We start from the raw sequence: 19,365 nt of genomic DNA, 5'->3' as shown, positions 1-19,365 counted from the left end.
ATTAGTTTAGGGATTTGATTCACTTAAAAAAATTATTATATTTCCCAAACCAGGTAGAAAAATGGTAGTTGGGTAAAATCTATGAACCCATTCTCACAAGAAACTTTTTAAAAAATCATAATTGAGGGAAATGTTTAACTTCAGTTATAGGATAGTGAAATTTAAAAATTTTTTTTCTTTTCAACTTCCAAGATCCCCTAAAAATCTATCCACAGACTGATCCCTGGTCTGATGAGAAAAAATGGAGGTGGGATGAGAAATAATCCTGAATTACATAAAAATTATTGGTCTTTAGTTTCTCTGTACTATTTTAACAATTACAAAAGCATTAAGAACAAGTGAAAATTTGTTTTGCTGTCATTTTTTAGCCTGGTTTCTCTTATACTTCTTTGTTAAGCCTCAATTCCTGTTTCTGAGGTCCAGAATGATAAATATTATATTTTATTTTCATTCCAATGTAATTTAAAAAAACAATAAATAAAAAATTCAAAGAATTAATTGTTAAACAGGTTTATTGCTGGCTTTTAATCAGTAAGAATATGTTACATTGCAATATTGGATTTCAGATACACTTTCCCACATTTAATTGTGGTCCTGTTGCCGCAGAGTTTCACAGAAATGAATGGCAGACACACATCACATTCAATGGTTACACAATTCTAATGTGGAAACAGTTAATTTCAGAAAGCGGTACATTTATTTTTCCTTTCATACCAATCACATTCTGTAAATAACTTTCTATTCCCTCTGACAAGTCCAAAACTTTTAAAACAACAGCTCTTTTCTTCTAATGTTCAACATTCCATTCTCATTCTTTCTTATTTTTAGAATTTATACTCCTTTTTTGAAATGACCCACACAATAAATTTTCCCCCTTATCCCTAAAAGACCAAGCTTTCCTAGCTATCTTTTTCAAGCATTAAATGAATGGATCTTCTGGATTTTCTATTTCTACTGTGTTAGGCATTACTCATAAGCATAAACTGATATAAGCTAAGAATACTAGAACATATCACGGTCTTCCCCATCCCCATGCCTTTCCCATAACTGTGGAGGACCTGGAACATGTCATTTTGGACTATACTGGATTTTGCCTGCATGCATGATATGCTGAGCCACCTGTAAGCCATCCACCATAAGCCCCTTGTAATAAATTACTCTAACTGTCCAGCAGTAAAGCAAAATTGCTCTGTTCCTCCATGTAAAAAAATTATCAATATTTACAGAAAGGGGAGGGGTTGCTTTTTATAAAAAAACCAAAACCAACCCCTCAAAACTCCAAAGTTAAGGATCACATTCTATGAAGAATAATAGGAAATAAGGCGTAGGGATGGTTTTTCTTTTCTTTTCTTTTTAAGACAGTGCAAATGCCACAGGAATGGGTTATAGCCTGTTACCAGAACCCACCAGGTAGGTTCCTTGCCATTCGGGTGAGGAACTCCCCTCATGAAAAATACATTCATGCCCCAATACCCACTAGCAGATGCTCTGAATATGGGGTAAGGGATGTTTTGGAACATGAAAGCTCACACTGTTCTACCAACTGACTCTTCAAGAGCCTTGGGAGTGGACACTGTGGCTCCCTTCCATTTTGAGAAGAAGAAACCAAAACTCAGAAGAGTGCCATATCGGGATCACGAGGCAAGATCGAGAGATCCCAGTCAGGTGCAGAGGCTGGTGCTTTATCTGTTAGTCTAACCTAGCTGCCTCTGGTATTGTCATTGGGTGTGAGGTCTGTGGAGAACATTTATATTGATGTGTACCTGAAAAACCCAGTCCTCATTTTGAAAGGGCTTCAGACACGTTCAACTTTGGATGTACTTTAAAACAAACTTCTTATTTGTACAGATAACTTTGAGAGTGGACTAAAAATTCTGAGCCAGCATGAATCCCGTGATTGGTCCCTTGAAGAAACCAAGGGAGATTGTGGCTGTAAAAGTAATGCAAGGTTATAACTTTAAGAAGCTGGAGTGAAATACCTCTGATTAGGCAAATTAAAGGCAAAGAAGCTGTACAGGGTGGGTAGTGGATAGGAACATAGATCTAGGACCTGGAAGGGATCTCAGAAGCCATCTAGGCCCCTCACTCCTTTTACAGATGAAGGAACTGAGAACCAAAGAGTTCCCCTTCCCGGGTCACAAAGGTAAGTAAGTACCAGAGAGGGATCTCTACAAACAATGCCTTTCCACCGTACCATGAATCATGAAACAATGAATAATAACGAAGTTGCTCTGACATCTTGGGGCTCTGTTTAGGTTCTTTCCCTTTTCTCCCTTCCAAATTCAGGGATCTAGCAACATGGAGCCAATCATCTTTATGAAGTTCACCATCTGCAGTCCCTCAGCGCTGTTATTACTGTTCTATTACTTTGCATTTAGTTAGCACCTTTTCTCTAAGGAACCCAGTACATGCAAGCCCTCCTTTAAAGGAATATAATTCTCACAAGACTGGGAGGCAGGTTGTTAGGCAGATAAGACTTTTGTAACTCTGCAGGAAAAGGTGAGGAAAGGGAAGAAGGGAAGTGAAAGGAAGCCAATCAGTGCAGCTTTTAGTTGAGTGTTGAAGTAGGTAGTGGGAAGGGACCGAGCATTTATTAAGTGCTGACTATGTGTGTTTATTATTTCCTTTGAAGCTAATGGACAAGGAGTCAATCCCATTTAGCCAAGCCTTGCTCTTTGGATGTAGAAGAAAATAATAGTGGTGATAAGGAGAGAGGAAAAAAGAGAAAGTGTGAAGAAGCGATGGATTATTGTGCTGCAAGTGGGGATTTCCATTGGAAATAATGACTCACAGACAAAGTTACTAGAAGGCATGAAGTTGGTTTGTCCTAGATGCCCCTGCCAATAGCACGTGCATGTACATTATATACATACCATACCAGCAAAATGTAAAAAAAACAGAAAACATGGAGAGATCATTATAATTTCTACAACTACACAACTGATACAGACAATACTGCCTAAAAACACATACATAAAAACAAAACCAAACACATTCAGATTTGTACTTTGCCCTGCAGAGAAACTCCTTCTGATATGGTATAAATATAATATACGAGACTAGGAAGTTTAACTTATCAAGATTCGTTCGGGACAATAGGACGCAGCTCATTGTAGTTTTCCCTTCCTGGAATACCCTTGAGTTACTTCGCATAATCCCACGTCAGGAAATCTTGGTATATTTGTATGCATGGGGCAACACCAGGCACACTCCCCCCTACACACATGCACACCGATGAGGGTGATGTGCTCTGAGATAGAACTATCCTTTCCCAGAAAGCCTGCTTTCTTTGAAGATGACCAATGGCAAAAATTAAGGAAAAGGCTTGCTTCTTTTTCAGTGGAACTGAAAATGACTGTGATTGGATCAAAGTGAAAAGTGTGGATGTGGTTTAGATCATCTGAATTAATCTCTCTATAAATGGGGAGAGGGCAGAAGCAATTGCCGTCCAATTCACCCTACAAGGGGGCTCGCTGCCCCATACCATATAGAAGAATTCTTGATCATGTCAGTAGAAACTGGGCATGTGGAATAATGAAGAAGGGTCGGTCAATGGGATTGACTTGAAATATTTGGGGAGAGAAGAATTCTCTTTGTGTGAAGAAGAAAGTTCACAGCCCAAAGAGTTTTTCTGAACCTTCTGAGGAAATGTCTTTCTTCTTTTAATTTCTTAATGCTCTTATTCTGGAATTGTGAGTAATGAGGAAACATTAGGAGTGGATGACCAATCCAGGTATATACATTAATTGGGTATATAGATAGGGACTTAAGTACCCACATATACATTAAGGCAGATACCTGGGTTTATCTACTGATAAATCCACTCACTATAGGTGATATATAAAAATATTTCATATAGTAAATTGACACATGTATTTTTTTTTGCTGACCAGCAACAAATTCCAATGTTTTTCAACTGTAAACCAAGACTCAATAAATACATTGAATTCAGCAAAGAACTTGGTTTTGTCAATCTTGGTTCCTCTGGAGTTTTAAAAGTCAGGCTGAGGGGGTGGGCGGGATGGTGGGGGTCCTGGGGGCAGCCGTGCAGGAGGGGGAACAGGAGGCAGCTGCCTGGAGGGAGGCTGAAGAGATGCTGTGGGGGGAGGAGGGCCCCTTGGGGCGTTGTTGAGGGGGACACTCTCATGACTGGGGGGTGGTCTGGGGGGCTGTTTGAAGGCCGTTGGTTTGCCATCGGATTTCACTCGGGTGAAGTTGATGCACCTTCCCTGTTGGGGAGAGAAAAAAATCAATAGTTAATGAAAATAAATCAGGAATTAGTCACGGATACAGTGGGAGTATGAGTATCACACTGGAGTAGTTCCCAATCTGTGGGCCCAGTTTTCCTGGATGAGGCAAGAGCAACCGCAAAAAAGGTTCTGGCTGTTTTATCAGATGATGTGATCTCATGCAGGAGGTTCCATATGTGGATATATATTACATATATATGGATATATAATCATAAATCAAGAGCACCAGCTCTGAAGTCAGGAGCACAAGAGTTAAAATCCAGTCTCAGATACTATTTATATGTTCCTGGCCAAGTCAATTGTCTCCAAAGAAGGAGAGAAAGAAAAAAGCCCCCTAAATTTGATGAATACATATTTGTACCAGAGATTTTTAGCCTTTTTTGCTATCATGGAGCCTATATTTTCCTTTTCCCATTAAAGTTTTTGAATAATTGAAGGAGATGTTAAATTTTAGTAAGAAATTGGTGAAAATAAAAGATGGCATGTTTTTCCCATCCAAGTTCATGAACACCCTGCCGGAGACTCTGATCTATGGACCCATTAGGGGTCTGTGGATCCCAGGTGTAGCCCTGATAGATATGAATGACTTCAGTGTATGAAGCATTGATTAAATGCTTACTGTGCACCAGGCACTATGCTAAGCACTGAAGATACTCACAAAGGTAACTTTACAGGCAGCCCTGGATTGGAAGCAGGAAGACCTTTATTCAAGTCCATCCTCAGACACTTATAATAAGTAACTTAACTGCTCATTGCCTTAGTTTCTTTATCTGTAAAATGGGGATAAAAATAACATCTATCCTTCAGGCTTATTGTGAGATATTTGCAAAGTGCTCTGCAAACTTTAAAATGTTAATGTAAATATTAATTAGCATTAGATCCCTCTCTTTCAAGGAAAATGGGGGAGGAAATGCAGACAATAATAACAGCTAACATTTACATAGCATCTATTATGTGCCTGATTGTCTGTGGAGAGCTTTATCATGATGTCATTTGATTCTCACAACAACCATGGGATATAGAAACTATTATTATCTAAATTTTACAGGTGAGGAAACTGAGGCACATAACTAGCATCTGACAATTATGTACATAAAAGATAAATCCAGAGTAAATGGAAGGTAATCCCAGAGTGAGGATCTAAGCAATGGAAGAGCCTGCCTCCCTCCCTTATGCGACCTCTCCTCTCTGGGCCAAGATTACCCCAGTGGCCTGACTGCTGGACTCTTGGTGACCACAGCTCTATCTGTCTGAGTCAGCCAGGCCCCCATTTTCAAATAAAAGCTCTGGGATTGCTACTGGAAACCACAAGAATGATAGCCTGCTGATGGCTAGGGCCAGTTACCATCATCTTTCCAAAGTCTGAGTCCCTGCTGGGCTCCTCCTATCCCTAACTCCCTCCCTTCTGCCTCCAGAGCTTGTCCCATGGCAACTTGTCCCATGGCAGCTTGACCCGTGGCAGGCCCAGACTCTAAATTGAAGATACCTTGTTGATTCCTCCTAAGGTTTCATATCAAGTAGCTTTGGTCTAGAGAGTCTGGATTTCTTCGACTACAAACTTGTCTCCACAAATGGTTTTTCTTTTTTTCTTGTTACAATCTCTGAGAACTATTCATTATGCTCATAAAAAAGGCAGCTGAAGTCCAGTGCAGGAACCCAGAAATATTAGGCCTTGCCTTGGCTTAGCCCTGACCAGCGGCTGGTCCCATCTGGGTGTTCCCTTGGGCCCACGGGGCAGAAATCACACCTTTTCTTCTTCTGCTCCGGCTCTGGGAAATGGGCTGTCTGCCTGCTGGGGAGAAAACGTGCCCCCTGGCTTCTCAGTCCTAGAAACAATTCTCAGGGTCTCTGTGCAGTGGCCGGGGGAAGCCTATCTGCTCTCAGCGATCAGGAGGGGGAGAAGGGGCCAGCGGCAGCAGGCCCTCTTCTGGTTTTCCTATATAGAGTTCGGGAGTGGGAGAGGGAAGGCAGGGGATGCACATAGAAAGGGAAGACATCTCCAGTGGCCTCTGCATTTGACCTTCAAGCCGTGCTCTGGGAATCTTAGCTCTTCGCTCCAGACTGCGGCCAATGTCAGAACAAGGAATAAACAGTTATTACGCTGCTCTATTTCCTCTGTGGTAACAAAACGACTAAGTAGCACATTCTCTATTTGAGTGTCAGACAGGCTCCAACTCTAACCCAAACCACACTCGGAGGAAAAACCCAAAAAACTAAACCTCTGCCGCTAGTCACTCGTTTCCAACCCAGGAGACTTAAAGGAGCTGGTCTCTGAGAGGAATTAGCACTTCCTTGTAAGGCGGGAGTTTGAGGAGTCAAATGGTTCCTATGACTCAGAAAAATCTTGGTCAGTCTTTTGCTTAAAAAGCCTCAATGGCTCCCTATTACTACTTGTATAAAACAGTAGCTCATAGGTTTGACATTAAAAGCCCTTCACAATATTTTGTTCTTTGCACGTTCTTTGTGACATTTCACATCATTCCCCTTCTAGTATCTATCTTCTAGATAAAATGGCCCGCATAAACAACACCATTCTACATACAGTTCCCTCCCTCCTAGAATTCTCTCCTTTACCTCTGCACAAGAGATTCCTACAACCCCCTGAGCTTGAATCTGAATCCCAAGGTGCCTTTTGGAAGCCTCTACCTAGATGTATCATAATCATCTTAAGCCCAACAGGACTCTTCCTCTCAGCTCAAGTGGGATTTCCTTTGAGAAAGCCTTTCCTAATTGCTCTGTTGTTAGTGCCTGCCCCTGTTCATTCATTATGTGTTTATTTTATATACATTCTTTATTTACTTAGATGAGACCATATTGTGTTTCCTTAGAATGGGATTCTTAAGCTATAATTTGTGAACTTGTTTAAAATTTATTTTATAACTTTTTCAATATATTAAGATTTATTTTAAAAAATTTATTGAAGCTTTTTATTTTCAAAACATATGCAAGGATAAATTTTCAGCAATGACTCTTGCAAAACCTTGTGTTCCAATCCCCCCTTCCTTTGACCCCTTCCTCTAGATGACAAGTAATCCAATATATGTTAAAGATGGTAAATATATTACATTAAGATTTATTAAGGCTGATTTGTGTGGAAGTAGAGTCAAAAAGGCTTGAATTTGGATTCTGCTTCATATCCTTGCAAACTGTGTAACTCTGGTAAGTAATTTGACCTCTCTCAGCCCCAGTTTCCACATCTGTAAATTGGGAATAATAATAGCACCTAACTCCAGGATTATTGTATCAGATAAGATAATATATGTAAAGCACTTTGCAGAATATAAAATGCTAGCTATTATAAGCTCCTTGGAGCAGGGACTTTTGGTTTTGTCTCTGTATGCTTGGTTTCTCTCATAATGCCTGAAACAGAATAAGAATTTAATAAATGCTTATTGAATTAATGAAGTCACAAATGTAGTTGGTTTCAGTTTTCCTGTCTGGAAAATGACAATGTGATTTCAAAGGTTAAATGAAGCTTTAAGTAATTCTGATTCTCTGTGCTATCAAAGATTCAATCAAATTCTAAAAATATCTGTAATTCTGATTCTGTCTAACTCTGTAGAGGTGGGAGGGACTTTGGAGATTGTCCTCTCAATGATTCCATAATTGCTGCCAGGAATTAGGGCAGGGGAGGAGTCAGGAGTCAGGCCAATTGTCGTTAGCTCTGGCTTCAGTCTAGCTCTTCAGTTAAGGTACAAGGACTCAAGGGCATCCTTACCATTTCCTAGCATAAAGAGAAGGGAGCTAAAGGTTAAATGAGCTGTCACAGAAAGAGAAGGGCCTGGACACAAGTAGGCCAACGAGGTGATCTTGTGAGAGTCTTGCAGAAGTTCCAGCTTCCTCCAAGTGAATGGACATGGCGTCAGATAACCTGAGACCTAGGAAGGACCTTAATCATAAAGGCTAAAGTTCCCCACTGCCAGCCGCCAGGGCATTGCCAGTCATTTTGGCTTCTGACCTGCCACCGGACTCCAGAGGGGAGGGTGAGGTTAATGACTGAAGCTCTGGCTCACTCAACTCGAATTCATGTGCAAGGGTCCTGATTTTCTGAAGGATGATTACAAATAAGTGACAAAGCCACTCAAATGTGACGTTATTGGTCTGAAGGATGAACATTTGTAGCAGGGCAACCCACAGTTTGCTTTGTTTGTGTTAGTTCTCACCAATACCAGGTTTATCTTTCTTTTTTTCCTTCCTTCCTTCCTTCCTTCCTTCCTTCCTTCCTTCCTTCCTTCCTTCCTTCCTTCCTTCCTTCCTTCCTTCTTTTTTTCCCTTCCTTCCTTCCTTCTTTCCTTTCTCTCTCTCTCTCTTTCTTTCCCTCCCTTTCTCTCTTCTCTTTCTTTCTTTTCCTTCCTTCCTTCCTTCTTTCCTTCCTTCCTTTCTTGTTGAGGCAATTGGGGTTAAATGACTTGCCCAGGGTCACACAGCCAGGAATCATTAAATGGATCATTTTCTTGTGTAAATTAAGCCACCATGTAAGTTCTCCAGGGACATTAACTCGTATAATGGTGTCCCCAAAGAGACTTTCTCTTATTAAAGGAATTTCAAATTCAAGCCAGCAGGTATTGGGGGTATGGGGACAGGCCTTCTGGAGTCACAGAACTTAATAGGGGACTCACTAAATTTGTCAATATATGCTACCAGATGTGCTATAAGATGGCAAACAAAATCCTCACTAAAAAATAACAACTCTCACATAGTATTTATATTTGTGCTTTTCTTTTCTTTCAGTCATCTTTGCTATTGTTCCAATAGCACTAAGAGATGAGATGGTTCAGAATTATCTGGTTGATTGAGAATGGATATGAATAATAATGGCACAATGCCAATATTTATATATTGCAATTGACATATCATCTTCTTTCATCTTCATAATAACCCAGGGGGTAGATACTATGATTATTCCTTTTGTACAGCTGGGGAAACTGAGGCTGAGTTGTTAAATGATTTGCCCAAGGTCACAAGCCAGTGTCCAGGAAGGAATTTGAACTCAGAACTTCCTATTTCTAAGTATTCTTTGTCCTTCCACTTTTTTTTTAACCACTGAATGGGCATTGTCTCTGTCAAACAGATTTGTTAAAGACTTAGCTTAACAAGGTCAAGGTCTCCCACTGTATCCAGGGCCATCTCCAGTCATCCTGTTCTATATCTGGCCATTGGACCCAGATGGCTCTGGGGGGAAACTTGCACAGTCCTCCCTCACTTATCTCCACCTCACTTGCATGTCATGGTTGGACAAACAACCACCACTGTATCACCTAGCTGTAGAGGGTCATGATTTTCTGAAGGATGCCAACAAGTAAGTGACAAAGCCAGCTTTAAAACTCACTCCCTCTGCCAACAACCACACACAGTCTCCCTCCCTCCCTCAAAAACCTCACAGAAAGCACTGATCCAAGGTCCCAGCTCATCCTGACCATGCAAAGACCCCAAACTGAGAGCCCACTGTCTCCCCAGGTCCTGCCTTCCTTGTCTGGGGGAGCTAGCACCTCTGAGGAACCAACTGACTCGAGCCCTTTCAGAAAAGCCCTGCAACCACGCGAGCTGTGGCAAGCCAGGGCAGGCCCCTGAAATGACTGGATCCTTGTTAAACTCTTCCCTGCGTTCTTTGTCTACAGAGAGGTCTAAGACACCCCTGAGCTTTTAGATACATACTGGCTCTCCTAGCAACTGGGTAGCATTTCTTTTGGTTCTGACAACTTCCCATGTTGCTCTTCTAAGATGGAAACAAGCTTTAAGAATGGGAAAAGAGCCCTAGAAAAACGAGGCCTTTTCTCTTGCCTGACTCTCTGGAGATGTACTTTGGTAGGATGTGATTAGAGAGGCATCTTGTTGGTATCTTATTTTACACAGTAGTGAAGATTTATAGCTATCTAATGTTTCTTCTTTTAAATGCCCTCTGGAGTTAGCTTACTATTTAAACCAATTCCATGATAAGAAACAAAGGACAGCTCAACATTAATTTGTTTAGTAAATAGGAACTTTCCAGCAGTGGGAAAAGTGAAGAATTGTAGAATCAAAGCATCTGAGTTTGGATCTCACTTCTGTCACTTCTACCTCTTGATCTTAGGCAAGTTGTCCTCAGTTTCTCCATCTGTAAAATGAAGGTACTGGACTGGATGATCTCAAAAATCCCTTTTAGCTATGACTTTACATATCAAATTAGCTTAAAGGATGACATATTGAGAAATTCAATGGGAGTTTTCCCTCAAATAATGGAAGAAGGGGAAAAGGGAGAGTCCTGATAGAAAGATCAATGGATTGAATTCAGGAGGACCTGAGTTCAAATTTGGTCTCAGACACTTAACACTTCCTGGCTGTGTGACCCTGGGCAAATCACTTAATCCTAATTGCCTCAGAAAAAAAAAAGAAAAGATAAAAAAGAAAAGAAAAATCAATGAATTATAAATTGAGAGTCGGAAGAGACCTTTAAGTCTCTCTCTTTATAGATGAAAGAATTGAGGCTCCCAGAGAGGTCTAGTCATTTGGACAAAAGCACATCATACCTCACTACTACAGAATACTTTTTTCCCTAGAACTTGCCATCTTCTCTTTTGCTCTCTAGAATCCCTCACACTTTTACCTAGGCATATGACAGAGCTTAAGCTCCTTGAGGCTCAGTCTATTTAATTTTTGTCTTTGTATTCCTAGCACCTTACACAGTCCTGACACTTAATAGGCTCCTAATAAACGCTTTTTGATCGACTGACTGAAGTGGGACTTATTCTCACCCTATGTGAGATCCATTGCTGATGTGCAATCCAACCCCACTACCTCTGGCTGATGTGGGACCATCCAGAATTCGGATTCACATTCCCTCACACTGATTTGTTCACCAAGTTTCCAATTCTATATCTAGGGGAGACTTGCCTGTTGTCTCATTCTATCAGTTCTTACCTTTCCATAAATCAGTCATGGGGCTAGGATGTAGCCCCACATAAAGCAGGGATGATCTCAAATGTGTTTGGAAGAACCTCAGTTAGCAGCAGCCACTAATTATGGGCAAAATACCTGGATATTTGCTTGGATATATGTTTGGTGCCAAGGAAAGCCATTCTTTCTGGAGCTTGCCAGGTACAACGGAATCTCTGGGCAGATTTCAAGTTCACTCCTTCTGGGTGCTGGCTCTGGCCCTTCCTCCTAATTCTGCTTCCTCTCCATCTGCAGAACAGCACCAAGCCCCACATACACTCATGCTCCATAGCTGACTGGTAGCTCCTTCTACCATTCTGACTCTCAGACTAATAAGGGGTTTCAAAGGTCATGTCATACATTGGGCTCCCTCATCTGGCCTGGCTTCTGAACTCTGAGCCAGCTGCATACAGAACGATGCTGACTCTTGAAAGAGAAGGTAAACCATTTAACAATGTCTTGATGACAAAGCTGAATTCTAGGTAAATATTCATGAAGCAAACTTTCTCAGGGATAAGCATCAGATTTTTTTGGAAGGAGGCAATGGGGGTTAAGTGACTTGCCCAAGATCACACAGCTAGAAAGTGTTAAGTGTCTGAGACCAGATTTAAACTCAGCTCCTCCTGACTTCAGGGCTGGTGCTCTATCCACTGCACCAACTAGAATCAGGTATTTTTAAACCAAGGCTAATCTACATGGGATAAACCAAACCAGTAAAAAAGAAACCAATCCAAAAACTCAACTCAAGGATGAAAAAAAATATGAACAGAGGTAACTATTGTATATCAATCCAACAAAAGGTGAACTCATCAAGCATTTATTAACTTTTTGTTTTTGGGCAAGGCACCCTGCTGGATTCAAAGAAAAAACAGAAACAAAAACAAAATGCCCTTGTCCTCAAAGAAATCACATTCTACTGAGGAGATAAAGCAAAGACAGGTAAATGTAAGAAAACTGGAGGAAAGAGAGAGGTTTAGCAAATGTAGAAGAAGAAAGAATTCCTACAGGATAAGGGATCTGAGCTAAACCTTGAAGGAAGCTAAGGATTCTAAAAAGTCAAAGAAGGAGAGAATAAAGTCCAGACTCAAGAAGCTTCTGGAGCTTTATGCTGTCTCTAATATAAAGCACTTTAAAGCCCTTCCTGATCTGGCTCCAGTCTTGCTTTCCAAGTTGATTACCATCATTCCCCATTACTCACTTGACTTCCAGCAAAACTGCCTTAACATATAGAACATTCCATCTATTCCCTCTGGATTTTGGCCCAGGCTGTCTCCCAGGCTTCAAACTTATCTCCTTATCTCTGCCTCTTGGAACTGTGAACTCCCTTCAAGAGTTAGTTTAAGTGACCTGCCATTAAAGAGGATTTTCCTGAATCCCCTGATAGCTAACCCTCTGCTCTCTGTCACTTATTTAAATGTATATATGTATTATGCTTTTATATATGTATGTGTGTACATGGATATATTACAGACACAATATATAATTACATATATGTACATACATATAAATATACACACATATATAATGCATATAGAATAACATGACTGAAAAACAAGAGAACAATAAATTCCTCTTCTCCACCCATTATTATTTACTGGACATACAATTTCATTAGTATGGAGAACATCATATTGAGAACATTCCCTACAAATGCAGGTCAGCTCCTCTGTAACTTAGACAATAGTCTGGAGGGGTTAAATTATATGTTAGGGGCACAGAGGATGGAGCACCAGTCCTGAAGTCAGGAGGAGCTGAGTTCAAATCTGATCTCAGACCCTTAACACTTGCTAGCTGTGTGACCCTGGGCAAGTCACTTAACCCCAATTGCCTCAGCAAATATATATATATATATATATATATATATATATATATATATATATATATTTATTTTAGGGGTCGCAAAGAGAGAGGTGGAAGTCTTTCTGGTTCTAATGCCAGCTCCTGACCTGCTACATCAGTTGCTTGTCTTCCCAATATTACTCAGAAACAATCATTCATCTTGGATTGCCAGTGGATAATTTCCACTAATTTTGAATTTGAACCCAGGGTCCTTCAATTCCAAGCACATTGTGTTTTCTATAATACTACAATGGGTTGTCTATATCTATATATCCCCCCCCCACACACACATACACACACACACATATACGTACACATTCATGTGAACATGCATAATGTGTGCTCATGCTTCCCCATACATTTACAATATTTGCATTTTTTATCATATATTTCTAGTGAAAAGTAGTTTTCTTGTATTTTCTGTCCAGGGAGCACCCAACAAATAATTTTACCTTATCTATTAAATAAGGAAGAGGGAATATAAGGCTTCTTTCAGTTCTCCAATACTTAAACATCTTTATGTCCCTTTCTTTGGACTTGTCTGGAAAACTTCTTAAGTTTGGGGGAATGTTTGTGGTTAAAGAAATCTCTAAGAAGTCATATTCCCTCCAATTTTAGGTGCTTTCCATTTAAAATAGCTCATATTAAAGGACAGCCATATTGCTTCAATGGGAAGACAGTAAGCATTATTAAACACAGATTTTATGCCAGACATTGTGCTAATTGTTTCGCAAATATTTTATTTCCTCATCACGACCATCCTGAAAAACTGGCATTATTATCTTCATTTTATGGTTTGGAAAACTGACTTGTGATTTGTCCAGACTCCAAGCCCAGAGCTACTTGGCTACTGGGATATCTAGCTGCTTCAGACAGAGTTCAAAGAGCACCACTCTTTACATTCTGTGTTGGATATACATTCAAAACCTTCCCATCAAGCATTTAAATACAAGTGAAAGTGCGATTTCCATCTGGAAGGGATCTCAGGGGCCATCTTTTTTAACTCTTTTGTTTTTCAGATGGGGAAACTGAGGCTCTAGGAAGGTCCCACAAGACTGAAAGTCAGAAGCAAGATTTGAAACTAAATTTCCTGACTTTAGAGTCAGTTCTCTTCCCCCGTCTCCCTCCCGGTTCCACAGAGAGAACAATGACATCTCTCGCCAGGTCACGCCAATTGCCAATTCCTCATTGCTAACAAGAGCCAGCTCAGCTTTTAGTCCAACAACAGCTGCTCTGTCCATCTCCAGTTCTCTTTGGTTTCATTATGATTTCCCCTAAGAAATCCCTCGGCCAGACTGTCCCAGGCACCCCTGCCATTCCCTCCCCCCCCCCAACTCCATGGGAGCAGGGCACTCCACGGAGTCATGTTATTTTTTTCTTTTCCTATATTGACTTTCCACTCTCGGTCATCCCCTGTCATTTCATTCCTCCAACTGGCTTCTTAAGCACAAGTGTTGAAAATCCCACATTCTACTCTGCTCTCTCTTGACCTAGCCCCTTGATAATAGCTTCGGTCTGAGAACATCAAACCCCAGATTCTCTGATTAATTGCTGTTCTTAACCTGGGGATGGTAGATAGATTCCAGCAGGGCCATGAACTTGGAGGGGAAAAAGAATTACGTCTTCCCACTGAAATTCAACATTTCCTCAAATGAGAAATGTAAACCACAAAACAATATTCTGAGAAGAGGTAGCTGGGTTATAGAAGAGACATGCTAAGAACCCTTGACCCAGCAGAGATTTGGGTTGGGGTGAGCCAAGAGACTGAAGTGGCTTGAAATCTCTTCTCAAAGAATTGTACATATTTAACATATACTAGATTACTTACTGTCTGGGGAAGGGGGTGGAGGGAAGGAAGTGAGAAAAAATTTGGAACACAAGGTTTTGCAAGGGTGAATGTTGAAACCTATCTTTGCATATATTTTGAAAATAAAAAAGCTATCCAGCTTCGATAATCCCACAAATCAGACTCCCGAGACAATAGTGAATAGACCATTCCTCCGTTCATTGCTGACTGTCAGATGAATAATCTGTTGGTCAGTGGTAACCAAATTCCAGAGACCACTCCTTGGTTCTACCCTTAGACCATAAAAAGAGAAGAACTGGATAAATTTGTCTCTTTGCTTTGGTTTCTTTGCTAAATTCTCTTGGAATTTAGATCATTCAATTGGCATTATAATTACAATAAACTTTGCCCCCTTGACTTGGAAAAAAAAGAAAATATAAAAGCTAATATAAAAAAATAAAAAAATAAATTCTTCTCAAGACTGTGGCCAGCATGCTTTGGCCTTTTTTTGATTGTTTGTACAAGAATCTGAGACTGTGTAGACTTGCCCCTTCATTAGCAGAGTCTGGATTGAGAGGCAGGTGGTTTGGTGGTCAGAATCTTGGATGTAGCATCAGGAGAATCCCACCTCCCATACTTATATACATGGTTACATGGCTCTTAAGGGTCCTTCCACTCTATGATTTATGATCTACATTACTGATTATAGCTCTTAATTTTAAATGTTTCCAGAATATAAAATAGAAAAAAATCCCATTAGAACGGTTTATTCTGAAGCAAAGCAATTTCTTATCAAATTTTCTACTTCTTTTACTGAAGGATATAGTTGGGCAAGTTTAACTTTTCTGTATCTCAGTTTCCATAGCTGTAAAGTGAGGGGATTGGACTTCATGTCCCCTAAGGTCTTATCCAGCTCTAAACCAATGAATAATGATTAATTATTCCTCCTCCCTATATCTAAGGAGATTCTAGACAAGTGAGGCTGTCCACAGGGTGCGAATGGTATCACCTCAGTAAAAATGTTCTGAGAACCATGTAGTGTTATAAAAATGGAACATAATATCATCTCACTGTGGCTGCTGTCTATATTTCTGCTCTTTTTTTAAATCAGAAAGACTCCTTCAGTGACAGAAGGTAGGAAATCGCTTTTCTTCAGAATAAAACAGCCTAAGAATTATTATTCCATTCCATATTCTGAAAACATTTTAAAATAAGAGCTTTCGTCAATAATACAGACATTAATCACAGACTTACTTAAAAGGGATCTTAGAAACTATCTAATCAAATTCTCCTTCCCACTCCTATTTTATAGATGAAGAAACAGACATAGACAGCTTGAGCAAATCACTTGTCACCCACCAAGTAAGTTTCAGAGGCAGGGTTTGAACTCAGATTTTCTTGATGCCAGCCTAATACTTTAATAATTCCTAGCATCTAGTACAATGCCTGGTATACAGTAAGCTCTTAATAAATGCTTATAGACTTGACTTGATGCATTCCATTTTATAGATAAGAAGACTGAGTTCTGGGGTTTTAAAATTTTTATTTTATTTCTTCAGATGTGCTACCCTTACTGTGTAAATAATATAAGTTGAGTTCTATCTAGGTTTATCATTTGTTTTATGTGTATATATGTGCCCTTAAGACTCTCTAAAGTATAGCTGTCTAGTCTACTCATAAAATCCTTAATCCCTGGAGAACTCTGTGAGCAATCCTTCACTTTCAATACAAGACTTTGCTTGAGCAAAGCTGCCTAGTCACTGTCTCTCCACAAGAACCAAACAAGGGTCCTACTTCCAAATGCAGTCACCCTCCATTCACCAGTCCTAGAACTGGGATGAGACGGCTGCAGATCCACATTTGCCAGAAATCTTCCCGTGCTGCTGAGCTCGACACTGGCTTCCCTCTTGCCATAACATGGTTCATCAAAGCTATCTCTGCTTCCTCTGGAATGGCCCTGGGTACCTGGCAGCATCAGGACTGAAAATGAGCATGTTCCCCTGGGCTTGTTTCCATCACTCCTTCCCTTGGGGCTGGGATGAAGGTTGCAATGTGCTGCTCAGAGAAATTGGGTGCCCAGTTTCCAGGGGCTATATTTACTTTTGCATGTTTCTTATAGCACTGTGATTGATGGTTGGCTTATCTTCCTTAGAGTCTATATTTTAGTCATCCCAGATTTTCCAGTTGGCTTTGTAAAACTGATGGGAAAAGCAGTGGAGTCTTGTTTTCTACTTCAATTTGTTTTCAAAGCTAACAGTCTAAAACCCAAACCAAAGCCCCCTTTAATGATCCTCTACATTCAGTGTTTAATATTCAGTATTTCATAAGACCTTAGATTTTGAGCTGCCCTTCACATATTTCTCTGAAATACAAATTGACTTCTTTGAACCTAACTTTCCTTATCTGTAAAATGGGGATCAAATATAAACTCCTCTGTTTAGTGTTTAAAGATCTTCACAAACTGGGTCCATCTTCCCTCTTCAGCCTTTCTTGTCCCTCTTCTGAAAACAGAGATCAGATCAAAGTTGTCTGGAAAGTATTTAAAGCTCTTTACAACCTGAGTCCATCCTACAAATTCTCCACAGTCCAGTCATACTAGTCTTTGGGCTAATCTTCGAATCTCACTCCTTTTCCTGTATCCAGAATGCACTTCCTCCTCAGATCTGCCTCATGGGACTCCTGATTTGTGCTGAGGGGTAGCTCAAGTCCCAGCCTTCAAAGGAGATGAGGAACCTGACCTGAGCTTATAGAGCAACACTTGGCTTCCCACAAACAGCAACTGGAGGACCCTGGACAATGCAGGTCAGTGATCTATTCTCTACAGTTAGAATTCTGAAAAAGATCTTTGATTAGTAGAGAATTTGACCACATCACTCCTGTTCTGAAGCTGAGAGGGCAAAATACCCCAATAACATAGTGCAATGTTAAGCACGTGTACTTGGTCTCTGTGTTCCAGGGTTTCTCAAAGCAGGGAACTTGGCTTCCATGGGAATCTGGGCAGATTTTTGATGGGGTCACAGACACTGAACCACAGAGTTCTGGAGAGCAAGGGGGAAAACCCCAAATTACAAATTTTCTTTTTTCTTTTTTCCTTCTCCCTTTATGATTCGCTATAATACCAAGAGGGAGAATTATGTTCTTTGTCTCTGACTTTTTCTTATCTCTCTTTCTGTGTCTGTTGGTCTGTCACTGTGTCTGTTTCTGTCTCTCTCCCTTTCCCCTTTCCTCCCTACCTTCCTTTTTCCCTCCCTCCCTTCTTACTTCTCTCTCTCTGTCTTTTCTCACTCTCTCTGTTTGTCTTCTCTGTCTGTCTCTCTCTCTCCTTTCTCTCTCTCTTCTCTCTCTCCTTCTCTTTCCTCCCCTTTTTTCTCTCCTCCTCCTTCCCTCCTTCCCATGGGACGGAAAGGTCATGAAAGTCTGGAAAGAGCTTCTATATTTGCTTCACTTTGGCCTTCCCTTTAAATACCACACATTCTATCAAGTCAAGTGGCCGACATCTTGATTAGATAGAATGGCTTGGTACTCAGTCTATTCTGATACTTTCAAGTAGAATAGATTACTTAGGACGAAGCACCAATATGGTTTTCAATTTATTAACTTCCTTTGTTTTAGCTTTTCTTCACTTCTAGTGCTTCTTTTTGCAGATTTTTTAAAAAAAAGGTATATGCCTTTTATTGACAGTTTTATTTTACTGAAGACAGAGAAATTAATTCTCACCAATCAGGAAAAGTCATTTTATTTGGCAATGTAGAAATGATAATAACCTTGAAAGAAGTTTCATATTTGCAATGGTAAGAAAATGGATCACTCGACAAAAAATAGCCATACATCCTAGAATTTAGTCAGTCTCTTGACAAACATTTATTAAGCACAAAATTATAAAAAGTATAGTATTATGGTCAGAGACTATAAAAGGTAATGCACTAGGAATTAGAGGTTCTTAAAAATGAAATTCTTAACTATAAAAACATAGATAATGAAAATAAAAAAGAAGAAAAAGGGGAGATCAAAAGAAAGGGGTATGGGTATACAGGGAACTCTCTGATGACTTGGAAACTTCAGAAAAACATCTATGAATTGTATATGTCTCATCATGGTATCTATTTAGATACAATTACTGAAGCCTCCCATGGAAGTGGATTTTCTTGGACTCTTTCTGGGTACAAATGGCCACACTTCCTCCCTTTCTCTCTGGGATTCCATTTTCATGGCCTTTCTCTTCAAGATGAGAAACATCTTCAAAATCTATTTCTGTTGCCATAATCAAAACACTACAGTTATATATCATTCTGTTGTAGAGCTAATCGTTGTTCAGATGTTTCTCATTATCCAACACTACAACCCAGTGAGAAAGCAGCATAGGGTTATGTTATTATTCATTTTCTAGTTAGGTGAACTAAGGCTCAGAAAAGTTGAGTGATTTGTCCTCATGGCAGGGCAGGGGCCAAACACTGACTCAATAAATATTCACAGAACCCTTATTTCTTTAGGGAGGAGCTGACTTCTGACATGGGCACTGGGCTGAGGGTTGCAGTGAGTGGGAACAGCATGACTATAATTACCAAGATGGCAGCATGT

General features: G+C 40.1%; 1 protein-coding gene across 1 annotated transcript in view; it reads right to left on the bottom strand.

Annotated features, from left to right (window-relative positions):
* Positions 1–494: 494 nt before the first annotated feature.
* The window catches only part of ANTXRL (ANTXR like), an 89,754-nt gene continuing 70,883 nt past the window's right edge, over positions 495–19,365 (bottom strand). Inside the window, exon 18 of the mRNA XM_031956300.1 lies at positions 495–4,229. Within this exon, the coding sequence (XP_031812160.1) occupies positions 3,993–4,229 (237 nt within the window). The 3' untranslated portion in view covers positions 495–3,992. The remainder of the gene's footprint in view (positions 4,230–19,365) is intronic.

The sequence above is a fragment of the Sarcophilus harrisii genome, chromosome 2 (genome assembly GCF_902635505.1).
Source record: "Sarcophilus harrisii chromosome 2, mSarHar1.11, whole genome shotgun sequence".
Taxonomy (NCBI): Eukaryota; Metazoa; Chordata; class Mammalia; order Dasyuromorphia; family Dasyuridae; genus Sarcophilus; species Sarcophilus harrisii.
The sequence above is the reverse complement of the archived record's forward strand: the minus strand, read 5'-3'. Positions and strand labels throughout refer to the sequence as shown.